General features: G+C 42.8%; 1 protein-coding gene and 1 non-coding gene across 3 annotated transcripts; both read right to left on the reverse strand.

Moving 5' to 3' along the window:
• Positions 1-641: 641 nt before the first annotated feature.
• Positions 642-12253, reverse strand: lrp3 (low density lipoprotein receptor-related protein 3). Of its 2 annotated transcripts, none has more exons than XM_030415235.1 (7): positions 11973-12253; positions 8750-8885; positions 8453-8658; positions 6572-7188; positions 5934-6406; positions 5666-5798; positions 642-4882 (listed from the first exon to the last, which is right to left on the reverse strand). In XM_030415235.1, exons 1-7 carry the CDS (start codon positions 12031-12033, stop codon positions 4025-4027), a joined length of 2484 nt encoding a protein of 827 aa, XP_030271095.1. In that variant the 5' UTR covers positions 12034-12253; the 3' UTR covers positions 642-4024. The 2 variants fall into 2 exon arrangements, with proteins under 2 accessions (XP_030271095.1, XP_030271094.1); XM_030415234.1 differs by having other exon boundaries at positions 8750-8888.
• Positions 12254-13981: 1728 nt separating this feature from the next.
• On the reverse strand, positions 13982-14055 carry trnat-agu (transfer RNA threonine (anticodon AGU)). Its single transcript has one exon. It is a non-coding gene; the product is annotated as a tRNA-Thr (tRNA).
• Between the last annotated feature and the right edge of the window lie 223 nt (positions 14056-14278).

The raw sequence follows: 14278 nt of genomic DNA on the forward strand, positions 1-14278 counted from the left end.
CTACATTTGGAGGCAAATATTACAGTTTTTACGCCACTACATTTATTTGATAACCTGAGTTCCTAGTTCTTTGCAGATTGGATGCTGCAATAGAGCCAATGCAGCACATTTACTTTTGATACTCGATTACATTTTGACTAGAAAATGACTTTAAATATTGGAGTACATCACATATCTACGGAAGAGGATTAGGGCCACATGTGAGTTTTTTCTTTTAGTTCTGACTTTAAAGTCAGAATTCTGAGATTAAAGTCAGAACTCAAAAAAAATTTACATGTGCAGACTTCTGACTTTATTCTCAGAATTCTGACTTTATTCTCAGAATTCTGACTTTTTTCTCAGAATTCTGACTTTAAAGTCAGAACTAAAAAAAAAAAATTCACATGTGGCCCTAATCCTCTTCCGTACATATCAGATACTTTTACTAAAGTACTATTTATATGGTAGTTTTTTTTATTTATTTTTTTTACTTTTGCCATAGTAATATTTTAATATGATATCTTTACTTTTATTCCAATATGACTTTTGAGTATTTTTCACAACACTGCCCTTATTAAACATGTTGGCATTATCACTGTGAACATGTTAGCCTGTTGTCCTTAGCATTGAGCTAAAAAACAATGAGTAAACATTGTCACAGAAAAAATTGATACAGCATTTATTTTGTACACAGGGGACATAAATCAGTAAATGATAAAGAGCTTGAAGTTTATTAATTGCAGGCACAGGTAAACAATGAATTAAAGAAAGAAGTCTGTACAGAGTTTTGATCAACAAACCCCGCAATGTCAGGGTGACCTCTTTCAGCTCAAAATATAGAAATATAGTTTTCAAAATGAGAGAAATGCTTTTATACAAATAGTTAATGCTGACTTCAGCCTTTAATAGGGAAGAAGCTTCAAAATCAAACAGAAAGGAGAGGGGATGCCATGTTCAGACAAGCTGGTTCAGTAGTATTTTACTTGTCAATCGTCTTAATTCAGTGTATTTACCTGTCTGCTATTATTACTCTGTGGCTGTAGCAAATTGCAAAGGGTTTGGCTATGTACATCAGAGCGAAAAGCAATGCAAAAACACAGACAAAACAATTTAGAAGATCATGACTTGGCTCTTACCAGCAGTTTATTACAACACCCAGGGTACAGTACAGAAAACCCTGATCCTGGCTAACCGATATTAAACCATCACCATAATCACGTAGCACCCAATGTGACACAACTACATACTAAGAATGAAAAATGCAATATGTTACCACTTAATTTTCATTTGTGGGCTGCATTTTAAAAATGATGAAAGCAATGACTGTCACCAAGACTTTCACAGATTTTCATTCAAACAAACTAATAAATACACTGCATTAAGGTTGCTGAAAAGCAAATGATCTTCCTCAACTCTCTTGCCATAATAATCCCAGAGATTCCTGACTAAGTAGTGCACTGCAGTCAGTTGTACCAATCACATGTCACATCATCCAGACACACAGACAAATCCAATCTCTTCAATCATGTAAACCTCAACCCTGATCCATGACACCTTCCATGATATTTACAAAAGTGAGCAAAAACCATTTAAGGCATTTTTCAACACACACAGTGCGCTGGAAAAAGCAAGTAAGGACATACATTCTGCAAATAAGGACAACAGGCTTTGAACAGGTAGTAGTAAGCCAGTTTAAAACACACACACACACACACACTAAAACACTATGAAAAATATTAAGAAAAGTGATTTTTTTATTTTTTTATTCTCCACGTCTAAAGGAAAGGTGGGGAAATCTGAACAGATCATTAGACAGGAATTAGTTGTGAGGGGGACACATCTCTAATGGCACATAGCATGTAGCAGCCATTCATGACAAAACTTCTATAAGAAGCAAGCACATGAGGGTAGCATGGCACATTCAGATCACTTAAAAGAATAATGGCAAGAAAAAACAAATAAAATCAACCAGCATTTGGCTTCTGGGCATTTCTCACTAACTCCCTCCCTACATTGGTAACCTGACTCTACTGTTAAGTATCAATATCCTGCAGTAAAAGAGGCAGAAATCCACTGATTTCACAATAAGTGAAAGCGATACATTCTTCAGAAGTCAAATAGTGATAAGTAAAGGGTCACCAGTGCTGTATCTTAGAGAGAAACGCCTTATAAAAACATCAGAGATAGGCAAGCAGGTATAGTCAAAGTCAATGTTCATCAAGGCAGAGAGGGAAATATAAAGTAGTACAGGTCTCCATTAAAGATTGAAAAATAGAGGTCTTTGTTTTAACATCCTGTAATAGAAAATCCCTCAACATAGATATGAATTTCCAAAGGAACAAACCAGCAGTTCAGACGTCTGCAGGAAGCAGTGTTCAGTCAGCAGTACTGCAGAGGTACTGCCGGCATGAGGAGGACTAAAAATAAATCATGATTCTGAGGTGAAGACTCTTTCCATCATTTCCTGAATGTTTACATAAATTCTTCACAGCACTGAATGGAAATCAGACATACTGACACAGAGACAGTCAAGTGCATTCAAGTGAGGAAAGGCTTCCTTGAGAGGACAGTTTGGGTTTGATCGAGGAGGACGAGTGGCTGAGCAGAGTAACAGGCAATATACCTACTAAACTCACTACCTCAGTTACCATCTAAGTTTGGCTTTTTAAAATATTGATATATTCTTTTGAAAATGCTGAATTTAAAAATCTATTTGCAACAACTCCCAAAACACAACATAACATCTTCAGGTTTCTCAAAGGGGTCACTGAAGAGAAACAGGAACAGCACTGGGAACAAACAGTATAGGTTGAACAAATACTGGCAAGGGTTTGGCATGATTGAACTGCTGCATGATTAAGTGTAAAATGAATAATTGGACATTTTTGTGGAACAGACTTAATTGCCCATTGGCTTGGGTCTATTAGCATTTCTTAGCACAAAAACTGAAAACGGCTTAAAACAGCTAGCCTAGCTCTGTCTGAAAGTAACATATACATGCAAACCAGCAACTTTGAAGCTCTTAAACTACCCTCAGATGAAGCCAGACTACCAGTTTCATTCTTTTTCCAGTCATTGTGCAAAGCTAAGCTAAGCTAAACTGACTGGCTGCTGACAGAGATATAAGGGTGGCATCATCTTCTCACCTCTCCACCAGAAAGCAAATGAGATGTTTGACAAAATGTCAAGTTTTATTTAAAAGGTAAGTCTGGTCATATTTTAGAGACAACCAAAACCAACAAAGTATTAATTTTAGCAACAAGTATTGTCTGTGTAACATGATATATCTTATTCCTCTATGATTTAGAGCTCTATTGTACGTCGTCCAACCTCCACAAATAACTGCAGAAAATAGTCCTAACAGAAGCAATATTTACTCCTGACTCCTGGTTTTGGCCTTTCATATGATCTGTTGACAGTAAAGAAAATATAAATATTGACAGCTTTCTGCTTTACTACAGCCAACTATGACCTTCTGGAAATCAAACAATAAAGTGGTAATTGACAGAGTAGGGGACCATTCAGATAAATTCAGATGTGATCACTTCATAGGCTTCTTGGTTCACAGTATATAGCGGTGCATAATGGCTCTGGGTAACAACACAAAGGCTGCTTTGGCATTGTAAGAAAGTGTTGCCAATATTGTATTTGTACTGGTGGCCAGAATTGAGTTTGATTATATGGAACAAACTCATAAGTTTATGTCCAAACAATTTTATAGGGGCTGTCTGTTTGTGTTTAATCAACTAATTAAGCTTGTGTTTGACAAAGAGACTTACTGTATGACACAGACCATAAGCACAGCCAGTGCTGGATTTCTTAATCTTAGCAAATGACCACAATTAAATAATGTTTATGCATTCAATGGTCTGAATGGCCATGCGCTAATTTTATTTAACCGTACCTCCTCAATGTGTAGGGCAAAGGTACAGGTCTCACCTCTGGGTCTGTTGGGACACATTTCAAGGACACTTTAGCAGAGCAGATATTGCCGACAGCAGGTTTTAACGGACTGTGGCAAAGGGGAATTATCTTCCTAAACTCTTCAGCATGGCGTTGTCTCCCTCCCTGAATCTCCTCCTTCATCACTGAAGGTCCTGCTGAACCTGCACAGTCTGCTCTTGCCCTCCCTCCTCCTCTCATCCCTGCTTCTTGTTTCCCTGCTTGGCACTTCCACAGTAAAGTGGCATTCGCTGTCCTCTGCTTTTATAGAAGATGAGGGTTCAGAAGGTGAAGTCACCTCGAGCCCCTGGAAGGGAGGGTGGGGTGGAGATGTGAGGGAGCTGTTGGGTAAAACAGGGGGTGAGATAGGGGACAAGGGCCCCAAGGGGGAGTAACGTCTCAGGGAAACACCCTTCAGGTTAACAGCAAGCTCCAGAACCAGTTTCCTAGATGCCCGCGGCTGGCATGGGGGTATGGAGGCTTCCTGGGGAGTGGTAGGCCGTCTGCTCTGTGTTGAGGAATCATTCTGAACAGGAGTGTGGGGCTCAGACTGTGAAGCCCTGCTGCTTTCCCTACTGACAGGCGACAGTTCCTCCTCCTCTGATGGAAAGGACACAGGTGACGCAGGGCTCTCAGGCGTGCACGGCTGCAGGTCCATGGTGGCTGAGCAACAGGAGCCTGCCAATGCATTAATGTCCTCCCCGAGCCCTGCTCCAGACCGGGCCCTTTCCTGGGGCCCTTGCACACGCACTGTTCGGTAGCTGTGGAGCCCTAATGTGATCTGTGTGGGCCCGGGAGTGTCGAGCAGGGGGGCGTGGCCTCTGGCTCGCACTCCACTGTGGAACAGATGACTCCACAGATGGCCGAGGCGGCGACGAGAGGAGGAGGAGTTGGTGCGTCGTGTTGAGTGACGTCTGATCTGTCTGCGCATCGCCAACCGCAGGTTCTGTAATACGGAGGCCTGGGGAAGGAGGAGAGCCAGGGAGACACAGAGATATTTATATTGAATACATTTTACCCAATAAAAGGAGCCACTGACGTCCATCTTTTACTATTTTTTACAAAGATTAAATAATTAACATGAAAAAATCAGATCATTTGTGATCTTTAATTGTGCAGTATTTATGCTAAGCTAAGTATCATAATATGTATTATAGAGATATCAGAGTGGCATAGAAATCAAACTCTCCATGAGAAATGTCAAATCATTCTTGCAGGGCTCAACAATACGAACTGTCTTTGTGAGTTGATGTTGGAAGAAGCTAAGTGCCAATAGGGAACTCAGAGTTAACATTTTTGATATGCAAGAATATTTGTTGCTTCTGATTTATATATAATATACTATATATTATAAATATGACAAATAATGGTAGCCATTGTTTTTTGGTAACTGCCAATAAATAAAACTATTAGTATAGGGGCAAGTAATGATTGATTTTGGAGCAAGTAGATATCTGACCCAATTGGCCAACTCGTAACGCGTTAAGTAAAAAAAAAATGACAATTGGTAGTAATAATGTAAACGCATTTATGTACTATAGCCTTTGCCTAAATGCACAGGGCCTATTGTTTATGCACAGACAAAAATGTGCCGACACAGAAATGCAGCTCAGAAAGAGATATTGTCTGCCAGGATGGTACCACTACTGCTATTGCAAAAACAAACTGGTCACACCTGTTAACACAAATCATTAGTTTCAGAAAAATAAGGCCCAGAGTGTATTACTATTTGTGAATGCAGTACCTGGGTGGGGTTGTATACAGGGAAATCCTCCACCGGGGGGATGAGACCCTGGGCGATTAACTGACCGTAGGATGGGGGAGCCTCTCTTTGAACAAAGTCGGCCTCAATTCGAGTCATCTGAGTCTCAAAAGCTCTGCAGGGGAGCGAGGACGAGGACAGCAGGGTGGAGAAGAAAACAGAAAAGATGAAGTAATGTAGATAGAGTAAGCAATTTCAAGGTGATTATGAAAACCCCTTAGTTAAAGGAAAAAAAAATGTGTGTTCCCACCTGTACTCTCTGTTCCTGAGTGAGTGGAGTTTGAGGGCACAGCCCAGTGCAATGACCAGCAGGAGGCTGCAGACCAGACTGCCAATCAGAGCTGCTGTGATCACCTTCCGGGGCACGGCTGCCAGGCAGTCCCTCTCATCGCTCCCGTCTAAGCAGTCCTCCTGGCCGTCACACCGCCATGTCTCAAAGATGCACAAGTTAGTCCCGCAGTGAAAGTTTCCAGGCTGGCAGTCGTAGCAGTTCTTCTCGTCAGACCCATCTGGACACCTCTTCTGGTTGTTGCAGCGCTCAGATGCTGGGTAGCACACTCCAGTACCACCCTCGCAAGGAAACTCTCCTTCAGGGCACGTCGGGCAGGCCTCCTCGTCGCGCCCTGATGGGCAGTGCCAGTAGCCGTCGCAGCGTTGGCGTTCAGAGTAGCAGCCCTGATCACTGCCACAGGGACGCTCGCCCGGAAAACAGTAACCTTTGACCTAGAGTGACGGAGGAGAAATACATAACTGTCTAGACACTGAAAAAGCTTGTTCTCTACACCTACAGAACAGCTTGTCTGTCTTTCAACCTTACAAATCAGAACCATGTTGATTCCCTAGGAAAGGCAGAAATGGTGAGTGGAAGCCATAGGAGGACATCTGTACCTGGTATGTCGCGTTGAAGCCGTGTCCAGGACTGTGAGGCTGGGCCATGTACAAAACACTCATCTGCCCCCGGCTCGACTCCAACAGCGCTGGACGCCTGTTGTTATGATAGGACAACACCTGTAAGAGGTGCTCTGCCCGCTGCAGCAGGCCGTCATACACATGCAGCGAGTCTCCAGGCCCCAGCCGCAGGTCCAGCTGCAGCACGATAGGCTTGGGGTCCTGGGTGTCCAGCAGCCAGGAACATCTCAGCTCTGCTGTGGCGCTCCTGTTTGGCCGGAAAAAATCTGGGGAAGCAAATGAGCCATAGAAATTCCCCAGACGTTTGCCACATGTGGTGTCTGGACAGCCCAGCTCGTCGGTGCCATCATGACAGTCACGGGCTCCGTTGCAGCGCAGGGTGGCGGGCAGACAACGGGTGGACTGGGCCTCGGTGCACGGGAGGGAGCCGAAGGGGCAGAGGCCAGGCTGGGCATCGGTGGGGGGAGGGGAGCAGCCGCGTTCATCTGTGGCGTCGCCACATTCATCCTGACTGTTGCACTTCCAGGAGCGAGGAAGACACTTTCCATTCCCACACAGGAATTCATCTGACTGACAGCTGCTCTGACCGAGGTGACCTGCAGAGAGAAGAAACTGACAGACTGCAACACCAGCGACGAACACTCAAGAATAAGATGCTAACACAACACAAAGAGACATGCTGGCATTTAGCTGAGTGAAACAACAGAATACATCCTCACTCCAAGATCACACTAACCCTAACCTTCAACTGGAATCTCAAAACATTATGATAAATTCTCATCATAATTTCCCAAAACCCAGTCATATATTCCTCTTTTGTCCAACCAACAGTCCAAAACCCAAAGACTCTTCTTTTACTGTCATAAATATCGAAGAAAAGCAGAAAATCCTCACATTTAAGTAAACATTTCTAAAACTATTAATCACATATCAAAATAGTTGGTGGTTAATATTCTTTCAATGAACTTATTATTGCAGATCAAGATCAAAACCAAACCAAGAGCGATCTTTGGAATATACAGATGTTTTAGTTATTGGTGTGACAGAAATATACATATGCAGTTTTCCTGGACAAATACACTTCAATGTCACCACTATAACACCAATCACTGCCTAACTGGCCTAGCTGTTCTTACAGCATAGTCTGGCAGCTTATGCTCACTAATTAATTTAGTTTTTTAATAATCCATGGTGATATACATCCTAAACCAGGCCACGGTTGTAATTTGCTGGACCATACTGAAAGTCAGAAAAAAAAATCTGTTAAAAAAAGATAAACCTGCAGGCATCTTACATTTTAAATGATTTAATATTGTAAAGCAAAACAACAAAAAAACAATTATTCTGTATGTATGTATTCTCTATAATAATGCACCTGTGCCCTAGAGTGCTTAATAAAGGTGGCACAGGCTAAGTCTATAGCCAGCTGAAAGAGCCTGGAGCAGTTCAGTCAGTTCAAAAATATGAGATTTCTCATATTTCTATGCAACATGACAGGAATAAAAGTCCTGTTAAAATGACACTCTGGTATGGGCGGTTTCGGGACTGGGCTGGTATGATAAATAACTGGATGAAGATATGAAATATGATATTATTAGCCATAACACTCAAAACTCTGTTAATTTTGTTTATCCTTACTGACCATTTTATGATCTATATTTCAAATTAGATTAGATTTTGACTGCCATTTGCCCAGGTACCGGGCAGGACAGGTATACTGGAATTCCTGCCCTTGTCTCCTGGAGCTTATAACAAGAAAGTCAAAGTTAGACACGTAAACACAAAAAAGTAGAAAAATCTACACTTTAACTTTAAAGACTGGACAAAAGATGACCTCATAACCTCCCTCCTCCAGCCTACCTCTGATGTAGGAGAGGCGGAAGCCCTGTGCTTGCCCCGAGCTGTTGGCCTGAGAGTGGAAATAGAGCCAAACACGTCCCCTGGTGGAGATGAAGGGTGGAGGCAGGACGGAGCCACACAGCCTGGATTCCCCTTTCCACGCAGGAGTCAGCAGGAGCCAGTCTCCCAAACAACTCCCTGACTCTGCCACGTCGAAGTTACGGAAACTAGGGCAGAACAGATCATGTCAGGTGCTTTCAGGACAGCTTCCATGTGTATGTACTGTGTGTGTGTGTGTGTGTGTGTGAGGGGTTCTACCTGATGGTAATGACCTCTCCCTGACCTCCCTGGATGTGCCAGCTGCAGTTGACTCCAGAGGGGTAGTTTAAAGGCCAGGAGGGGCTGTAGATCACACCCCTCCGCTCTGTATGGACCTCCACTCGCTCACTGCAGCCTGCTGGGTACCAAAAGAGACGGAGGGAGATGGGAACAAACACATAAGTGATGTCAGTTTCTACAATCCTTTTTATCAGATGGTGTTAAATCACCAGTAAAACATGTTATAACCTTCGTAGATCTGAACTAGGAACTCTGACAGTTCACAGCTATCCAGCATTATTGATGTCGCCAAATTTCAGCAACATTTTATCCTGTCTCTGACCAGTGCTAAAACGTTTAAAGAAAGCCTCACACGACAAATGACCTTAGTGCTTTCCAGAGGAGCTCCGTGCTGATCACATGAGGCCTGAAACAGAAGCAGCAGCAGACACACTGGCAGCCAAGGCAACAGCATCGCCTGCTGCCATCACACGATTGCTCCGGGGAACAACACACAGTGAGAGGTGGCCAAGGGGAGCACCAGGAATAACACAGAGATCTGTGCAGAGAGGAGCCAATGAATCCCATTTCTCTGTGAGAAGTACAGACATCTGGATCATTGATAGATTTCTGAAGTTCGAAAATAAGAAGAGGAGAGTGAGGTATTAACTTAAATTGTAACGTAAATTAAAAGAAAAACAGGGAGGACTTTATTCTGGCTCTTATATAAACCTGCTCAATGTTTAATCATCTCATACTGCCTATTGGCACAGCAGGACTGAAACACATGCAAGAAGTAGCTAACAAGCCTCTTAATTACCAGAACCACAGAGACAGAACATTAGCTGGACTGCTCGGCAATGATCATCCAACATCGTCACACAGCAGTGAGTCGGCTCACTTTTGCTGAGTGTGTGTGTTTGTTTCTTTCTTGATGAGTCAGTAAAGTCAGCAGAGTGAAACAAGGAGGTGGGGAGGAGGAATCATTTAGAGCTCAGTGATGGATATCGACTACCCAGACATGGCTTGCTTCACACACACACAAACACGGACACACACACACACACAAAACTGGACCGAACCACATGGTCGGCGAAGAAGAGCAGCACTGGGCTGCTGTTTGGTGCAGCGAGTTTCTGATCACCGTTGAGACTCCAATAGATAGAATAGAATATATTTCTATGATCATTAATTCAACTACCATACTCTCTACTGCCGTTTCCTCTGAATCACATTCGAGTCAAAGGTTGCTAAAAAAAAACCTGATGGTGCCAGCTTGGACAAGTTGGCATGGAACACAATCTACAGGATGTTTCACCTATTTTTAGTTACTTCATGTTTAGATGTAGCATTGGAGGCCAGAATGGGGTTAGTGTTCATTAAACTGTGTTCATGTATTGTGCTGCATAGATGCCTACTTAAGTTAGCATGCTAACAAGCTAGCCCCAGCGGTCAAAAGGCTCCTGTTCTAGCGGTGTGAGCTCAAATAGCAGGTATACTTGGCTAGCTAACTGGACTGCTAGCTACGCGCTTAAGTGCGCTACAAGGTTATGGCAGCTACAGTTAGCAGCAGGTAGCAGTTGCTCTGATGATATGCTGATATATTATTGTAGTATGATTTGAACTGGACGCCAATTCTTAGATGTTTCATTTATTCTTTAAATAAAAGTACAGAGATATTATCAGCTAGCCTCCACCAAAGAGACATTTCTCATAGACATTTAAGGATATTTAAGTAAAAAGTCAAAAAGGTTGAAGCATAAAGCATTGAACTTAAGAAAGCTCATCATCTTTTTAAGGCAACATCCTAAACTCATAAGTAATAGAATAAAAAGTAAAATACAGATGTGAAAATGGGTATGTAGTGGACTAGTGCACGAAAATAACATGAGACAGAAAAACGTACAAGGCGCTCAAAATCGAAGAAATTCAAAAGTCCAATCACCCCACTGGTAACAGAACTGAGTGTACCTGAAAGAGGAACAGGTGGATTAAGTTGGTTTTAGATTTCATTTTGCTGTGCCAGTATTAATCCCCTCAGTTTTTTATCCATGTTGTTTTTCAGAAACAAAACTGAATCCCCTGAAGCTCTGAAGCGTGTCTAGAAATGTTAATAAAAAAGAAAACTAGACTCACAAGTGCACTTATTTCTCAGTTATAAAGCTCTACAGCTGTTTAAAATGATGTCTGTGTGTGTGTGACTTTGATCTTTGCAGTATTTTATGTGTGAAGAGGAGCCTGGTCCAACAAGTACAGACACGTTATTTGAGATGGTGTGTGTTTAACGATGTGTGTGACAACTTGCTCTTGAGTTGTCTTCCCTCCAGCCCACACACCAACACACTTGTTTTTACTTTTGGGGACATAACAGGCTTACATTCACTTCCTGGAGACTTAAGGATAAACAAAACCTTACCAGCACCTTAAACCAAGTCTTCACCCTCAAACTTAATGATTTACATCATGGGGAGTGCATTTTGTCCCTACAAGGAAAGAGGGTCCCCATAATGTATAAACAGATTAATGTCCCCACAACGTCAGTCGTACACGTCCACACACACACACACACACACACACACACCTCTAAAACCTGGAAGTGTGTGACCTGTCTGCTGGTCTGGCAGCCTCCTCCTTTTTTTCTCATGGCAATAAAGTGCAGGATATGATAATAGAGCGAGGGGGGAGGGGAGGGGAGGGGGAGGAGAAACGGAGAGGGATTGACTGGCTGCAGAGAAGCAGTGATGTAATGCTGATAGCAGCATCACATTTGTAACAGAGCATCCATGTTTCCACACTGACCCTGATCATTTACCCACCACAGATCAATAACCCCCAGCAGGTTTCTGCAGCATGATAGCCTTATCTTCTCACTGCAGCCGATCACAGCAATCAAAACACTTTGTCTTCATCCAGCAGATCACTTTATCAGGAGTGACACAGGGGACAGCAGCGAACAATAACATCCTCTCCTGTGCGGGTGTGAACATCACGTTTCATTGGGCTGCTCGGCGCTGATATTAAAGATATTAGAAGCTTTGCGAACTACAAAATCTCCGATGATTCCGATAAACAAGCAAACGACCACTGACATCAAATCCACTCACTGAATTTACTGATGATCTAAATCTCTGTCATGCCATCACGTTTCCCGCAGCACAGACAGATGTGTGCACAGATTCCCATGTAAACATTACAGCAGTGTGGATGCATTGTTGTTCCTCACCTGCACACAGCAGAGCAGAGCGGAACCACAGCAGTCCGAGCAGCAGCTCCGGCAGTCCCATCGTCCGGCCGCCGGGGACTCTGCGCTGCTATTATCTCGGACACGAACTCCTCGGTTTGCTCGACATCTGTGTCCTCCAACAAAGCCCCGACATCTGCTTTCAGACCACACAACCCGCGGGTACAAGCAGCTCCTCACCGTGAAAAGGCATTGTGTCCCCTGCAGCGAGCCCAGAACCAGGGGTCAAGGTAGCCGCAGCAAGCCACGCGACATCCGGTCAGCCTCTTCAAAATAAAAGACATGTTTAATCATTAACTGGTAGCATCAGTCATCACTTTCAGTAAGGAGTGCATTATGATAGCATACTTGCTGGAAACCCATATTCAGCTGATAAAGTACACATGTATAATTCATACTTGGGTTGGTTACTTTAGTGAACTTGTACTTGTAGATATTATACTTTAAGTACACTTATTGTTAGAAAATTCCTTTTGATGCTTCCGAAACCTTTGTATGAGTGACAAAGTTACGTTTTAACAGAATATATTTACTTTTACTCAGGCGTAACTTTTGTGTATTTTGTTTTTTTACAACACTGTTTAATAGTTCTTTGAACTGTGTGACAACACAAACTACATAATTTGTGCACAAAGATGAGCCATATACAGACGTGTTTACGTCTCTTCTCAAACATGGGCAATGTTTAATAAAAATTCAATCAGAGAGAATGTTATTGGGAAAAGAAAGAAAAAAGATTTCGAAGAGACAAATTCAATTACAAGTAATCAAAATGTCAAATATAACATTGTTGCACTCAAATATTACTCCAGAGGTCTGTACGTACGTACGTTAGCCGTACAGCCCAAAGTCTTTGTTCACAGATCTGTATATGCTTTGCAAATATGGAAGGAAATATAATTACAAATTAGATACAAATCAGGGGCGGCTGTAGCTCAGTGGGTAGAGCTGGTGGACCAGTGATCGGAAGGTCGCTGGTTCAAATCCCCTGCTCCCCTGGGGTGGGACTGAGCTACATGCCGAAGTATCCTTGAGCAAGATACTGAACCCCAGAATTGCTCCTGATGTGCAGTGGTGTGGGGCAGCCACTGCCATCAGTAAGGGTCCTGCAATGAGCTGGAGACTCGTTCAGGGTGTACCCTGGCCTTCGCCCATGAGTCAACCTGGATTTGGCCCCAGTAACCCCCCAGGGGGGATAAAAAGCGGCAACATCCCACAACAAATGAGAGAACAAATGAATGAATTATATCCAAAACGTTTTATTGTTGATCAGTAACTTACACCTTTTATATCAAAAAGCCTAAATCTCAAGTGCATATTAAACTACAATTGGCAGAAGGGGAAAAGCTCGTACTCAACTATTGAAAGCACAGTTTTACATTTCTAAAATTTCATTTATGTATGATTGGGTTTCTCTTTCTTTAGGTTATGACACTCGTGCAAAAACATTTTAAGTCTTATTTTGAAGGCACATCTGCCTGACTTCCGCCCGTCTTTGGGCTCACTGTGGTGGGCTTGCCGCACCTAACAGGACAAAGTGGTTCATATTATTCTTTGTTTATATGACTTCTTCCTTTCTCACACCCGCAGTGAATTTAACGAACAACTGAATAAAACCTGCAGACGTCGTCCTGAAATACAGATTACGTCATACACCGCGTGTGAGTGCAGAATGAGGAATACATCCGAGATACGGTTGCTTCAGGATTTCCTTCAGCCTGTCCCTCCATTGTAGTCTACAGATTCTTGCTTCAGGAGGTTGTGTCAGCGCCCCCGTGTGGTCACATGTGTGTACTGCATATCTCAGACAGAGTCAAAAAACAGTAGATTTACATTCAATTTCAACATTTTCACATTAACTATGAAGCATTTATTTAAAGGTGGAAAATGGTGATCGTCGGATGTTTGTCTCTGTTGAATAAAGCGATTAAATCTGCCTTTAAATACATCCAACAGTAGCAAATGATATAATGGTGTGACGAGGAGTCAAAAGGCACCGCTGGGATTCGAACCCAGGATCTCCTGTTTACTAGACAGGCGCTTTAACCAACTAAGCCACGGCGCCGGTGAACTTCAGCGGTGAAATAGGCGTTTATGAAGAGTGTCAGACTGGATGACTTCACACATGTTGGAGCGATGTCATGTTAATATTTGCAGTGGTTTGATTTGCGCTTTTAACGGTGTTAATAGTCGCTGACAACAGCGGCTTCCTCAGGCACACACGACCAATGAAAATATGGCAGAGAAAGAGCTCACGTCTGTTCTTTTTTAACTTGTTTTGTTTTATT

This window comes from Sparus aurata, chromosome 4 (assembly GCF_900880675.1).
Source record: "Sparus aurata chromosome 4, fSpaAur1.1, whole genome shotgun sequence".
In the NCBI taxonomy this organism is placed as follows: domain Eukaryota; kingdom Metazoa; phylum Chordata; class Actinopteri; order Spariformes; family Sparidae; genus Sparus; species Sparus aurata.

Excerpts from the sequence above, each read along its gene's own strand:
- lrp3 (XM_030415234.1), bottom strand. The coding sequence starts at position 12,033 with ATGGGACTGCCGGAGCTGCTGCTCGGACTGCTGTGGTTCCGCTCTGCT. Across the intron at positions 6,407-6,571 it reads GCTTCAACGCGACATACCAG|GTCAAAGGTTACTGTTTTCC; the intron begins GTACAGATGTCC and ends CCGTCACTCTAG. Across the intron at positions 5,799-5,933 it reads CTCAGGAACAGAGAGTACAG|AGCTTTTGAGACTCAGATGA; the intron begins GTGGGAACACAC and ends GCTCCCCTGCAG.